Source organism: Sinohyriopsis cumingii, chromosome 8 (assembly GCF_028554795.1).
Source record: "Sinohyriopsis cumingii isolate HCF-2022 chromosome 8, ASM2855479v2, whole genome shotgun sequence".
Taxonomy (NCBI): Eukaryota; Metazoa; Mollusca; class Bivalvia; order Unionida; family Unionidae; genus Sinohyriopsis; species Sinohyriopsis cumingii.
In genome coordinates, this window is record NC_142968.1 from 123,029,212 (window position 1) to 123,033,810 (window position 4,599).

General features: G+C 40.5%; 1 protein-coding gene across 1 annotated transcript in view; it reads left to right on the forward strand.

Annotated features, from left to right (window-relative positions):
* Positions 1-3,943: 3,943 nt before the first annotated feature.
* Positions 3,944-4,599, forward strand: part of LOC149794556 (tetraspanin-1-like) — a 14,738-nt gene continuing 14,082 nt past the window's right edge. Inside the window, exon 1 of the mRNA XM_089966594.1 lies at positions 3,944-4,163. Coding sequence (XP_089822720.1) covers positions 4,104-4,163 — 60 coding nt within the window. The 5' untranslated portion in view covers positions 3,944-4,103. The remainder of the gene's footprint in view (positions 4,164-4,599) is intronic.

Below are 4,599 nucleotides of genomic sequence, written 5' to 3' on the forward strand. Positions count from 1 at the left end.
GCCGTGGTTCTAAATTTTCTAGAGGAGCGCTTTTCCGTCTCTCGAATGGAATAGTACTTTTCAGGGTTAACTAAGGGTGGTGAACTTTGTTTAGAGGGTTCGGATTCTGGTTCACTCATGTCCTCTTCAAAATCACTGGCATGAATTTGTGCCAAGACTTCAGCTCTGGTACGAGGCGATAGATCACGTTTCTGCCTCTTACTTTCTTCTTCTTCTTTCTTCTCGAATGAATAGGATCGTTTCATCTTGAGTGCAAAACGTCAAATGACTCAAGTTTAAACACCATTGAATAATTTATAGTCATGACAAACCAGCGTATATAAAAAGGGTGTGTGTCTTGTCCTTTCACTATTCATTTCACTCTCAAACCGAGCACAACGATGGAAGAGACTACCCAGATGGAACGTTTCATCAGAGCTTTGCGAGGGGTCATTAGAAAATTCTCTTCAGACCAGCCGACGGACTACTCTCCTTCCTTTCGAGATAAAAGTCAAGATACTTGCTATATCTGTCAGAAGAAAGGGCATTGGTCTTCAGAGTGTCCAGACCGTCAAAAAAGAACAAAAACCGGGGCTAGAAAAGACAAAAGTCAAGATACCTGTTATTATTGTAAAGAAAAAGGACATTGGTCTCCAGATTGCCCAAAAAAGAAACAAGAGGAGTCGGAAGAAAAGGGGGATTCTTCAGAAGAAGAGAGAGATTCTTCAGAGGAAGAAACCAGCCAGGTGAAGAAAAAGAAACAGGAGAAGAAAAGAAGAAGGGAAGAAAGTGAGGAGGAAGAGGAGGAAAAGACTGTGACGGTGAAGAAATTGAAAACAAAAGAGAGAGTTAAAAAAAGAAACAGAAGAAGTGAATGTAATTTATAAAGTGTTCTGTTGTGAATTTTGAATTGGATTGTAACTATGGAGAAAAGAATACATTAATTATATAAGGTAAGTGTCTTTGAGTTTTGATTTTAAAATAAGAAGCTACACTCACGCACTCATACACAGACATGTACTATAAGGGTAAAATGGTTTTATTTTTTGTTGATTTTTGAGTTACTGGCAAATTGAAAGGCTATCTCTTTTCGAGAGAAGTGGGTGACCCTGAAAAGGGCCTTTTTTGGTGTAGGGGTGAGTTTAAGCAATCAATTTTAACTGCCTTAAGCCTTTGCCACGGCCGAGGCCTACTTCTGATGATGATGATGATTGGGTTGAAATCACTAAGGGTGGTACGATAGGCTTAGTCACAGGGTTGGCGTGTTTAGCTCGGGAAGGTCGTATTCTCTTCGGTCGTGATAAAGAAGTCTGATACATTTGTTTCAGACTTCTTAACTCCGCTAAAATGTCCAACAGTACCGTAGCCGTTTGATTTTCACCCTCTTGTTTCTTTGCTGCTACTTCTTCTTGTTGTTGTTTTTTTCTTACCTCTTCTTGTTGCTGTTGCTGTTGCTGTAGGAGAAAAGCTTGTTCCGCTTCCTTTTGTCGTTGCATAAATTTCTCCAATTCTTCTTTCTGTCTCTGTCTAAAATTCTCCACTTGCGGTAATGAAGAATGAGACGAAGGTTCCGGAACAAATTCTTGCGAGGTAAGAAAATCCACAAAATCCCAATGTACCTCTTCTGAAAGTAAGTCCGGGTTCCCTTGGGCGGTCTCCACTGCTGGTGCACCCAATGGATCGTTTTCTGAGTTTCCGTCATGTTGAATCACTGTCGCATAGATTGACAGCACACAGGCGCTAGCGAATCTATATAGACCACATGACGTCACAGACTGCTCTCATCGGATTGGATGCGGACTGACTGAATTTTGTAACGCGTGTTCGGATTGGTGAATGGACTCAATCCGTTTCAATCCTTCCTCTACCTATAAATAAGCGCAGTTCACTGCATTGATTCACCTGTTCTCGTCGCCTCACGATGTGGACCACAGTTGAATCATCCACCCTTGTATCTTCCATGATGTTTAGGACGGACATGTTCATGTATGTCCGGTCCAAGTGGACTGTTGTTGATAGGACAGATACTAGTCTATGGATGAGAAGAGTTTACATAGAAAGATAAGGATGCCTCAAGAGGGTACTTGTGTATGGACTTGCAGTTAGAAGGAGTTTAAGAAGAAGAAGAAGATGTGACAGATGCCGTCTATGTTAATATTAATATTAACATAAACCCAAAGGCCCTTTTCAGGGCCACCCACATTTCTCGAAAAGAGATAGCCTTTCGATTGCCTACCCCTTTATAAAAAATTTTTTTTTTTAAAAAAAAATCCCATGTTCAATTCCCCTTGTCTCTAAAGTAGTTTTTTTTTCTAACATGTTCAATTCCCATTTGTCCCTAGACAAACCCAAACTCTATTCCCATGTTCAATTCCCCTTGTCCCTAGACAGACCCAAACTCTATTCCCCATGTTCAATTGCCTTTGTCCCTAGAATCGATATTTTTTTTTCCATTGTTCGAATGCCTTTGACGCTAATCTCAATATTTCCTTTTTTTTTCCTTTCTCCAATGTTAAATTCCATTGACACTAATCTTACCCAGGGTTTTTTGCCCATGTTAAATTTCCATTGACGCTAATCTCGCCCAGGGTGGTTAATGTTAAATTTCCATTGACGCTAATCTCGCCCAGGGGGTGTTTTTAATGCTAATTCCCATTGACGCTAATCTCACCCCTTTCACTACTTATATACCTCACCAAGGTGTTCGATCTGGTCAGCAGAGATGGACTCTTCACAATCAATCCTGGCGAAGACTGGATGCCCTCCAGTGCTGCTAAGCATGATCCAGTCATTCCACAAAGACATGAAAGGCACAGTGCAGTACGATGGCTCAACGACCGACTCCTTCGACAGCCACAGCGGAGTGAAACAGGGTTTGGTCCTTGCCACCAAGCTCTTCGGCATCTTCCTCGCTGTCCTGCTCAAGCACGCCTTTTGGGACGTCCACGTAAGGGATCTTCCTGTACACGCGATCAGACGGCAGACTGTTCAACCTGACACGAATGAAAGTAAAACGCAAAGTGCATGAAGCAACCATCAGGGACATGCTCTTCACAGACGATGCTGCTCTAGCCACTCACACAGAAGCTGAGCTACAGCGTCTGATGAACCACTTTGCTAAAGCATGCTATGAGTCTGTGTTGACCATCAGCCTAAAGAAAACCAACGTCATGGCTCAGGACGCAGAATCCCCAAGCATCAGCTGGCGACATGCTCTGATCACTGGGCTGAAAGCAGGCGAGGACAAGCTACGCTTGCTAGCTGATGAAAAGCGATCGCAGAGGAAGAAGAAGCAGTTCCAGCCCACACCAGACCCAACCTGCAAGTGCAGCAAGTGCAGCAAGTGTAGCAAGGACTGACACTCCTATGTTGGGCTACATAGCCATATCAGACGCTGCACAACCACCAACAGGGACATCTTCCATGGTCTCACTTCCATTGTCTTTCGAGACTAACGGATGCCAGCCATATATATTTACATACATACATACATACATACATACATACATACATACATACATACATACATACATACATACATACATACATACATACATACATATATTATTAAGTGTTAACACGTGATGCATGTCTCCTTAATGAATCTATGACTTCTTTCATTCTTTATATCCATATTTATTTGAATTTTATGTCGCTAAATTTGGTACAAAATAAGATCCACATTATAAACGAATCAAGAAATCCCGATACGTTTGATACTATTGTCACTGCCTTGGATAATTACTTTTGTATGATTGATAAAATATACTGTCATATTTAATACATTAAAAATAATGTTACAGAGATGCCGCATCAAAACGATCTTTCTTATTCTATATCAGTATTAGGTGGTGTATCTAATCTATTTGAAACACGAAACAAACAACCTGCATGGTCCCTAATTGCACTTTACTCAGTTTTGTTTTGTGAAACTCTTGGGGTTTCTCGTGATATAGTGTGCATCTTGGACGATGGATAACCAGACTGGTATTATAGACGTTATGTTGACATCACATTAAAATCGTGGTATTTTCGTACTTTATCTGTCCTCGCGAATAGAGTATTGAGTGATCCCATCCCACCGAAATTCTCCAGAAGGTACAGATTGGTGGGGAGTGAAGAAAATGGGGGCCTTGGAGGGAGGTGGAAGGTTTATACTGGTGCTGATCAACGTGCTTTTGTCCGTGAGTATTAAAGAGTCGCTAATAAAACTTGCATGAATCATGATAAGCTGGTATGTTTGTAGGGTTTTGGTCGGCAAATTGACAGGCGAGTTCTGTAAAAGGATAGACGATGTAAGGAGCATTCTATAGGCTAAAACTCAGTAATCAATTACTATATTTATATACTCTTTTTTATATTTCTTTATCGATATTTATGTACATATTTATTATGTCTGCCTGTTTATGGATGTATGTTTATTTGTATATATTTATCTATGAATGTATGCATGTATGTATGTATGTATGTATGACTGACTGACTGACTGACTGACTGACTTTATTTCCTCTTCAGAAGAGATTTCATTCAGTTGATTTTTCGTTAATACAGAAAAGATAGGAACATAGCTTGACATGAATGGACTTACAGTACGCTATACATATACATACATATATATAT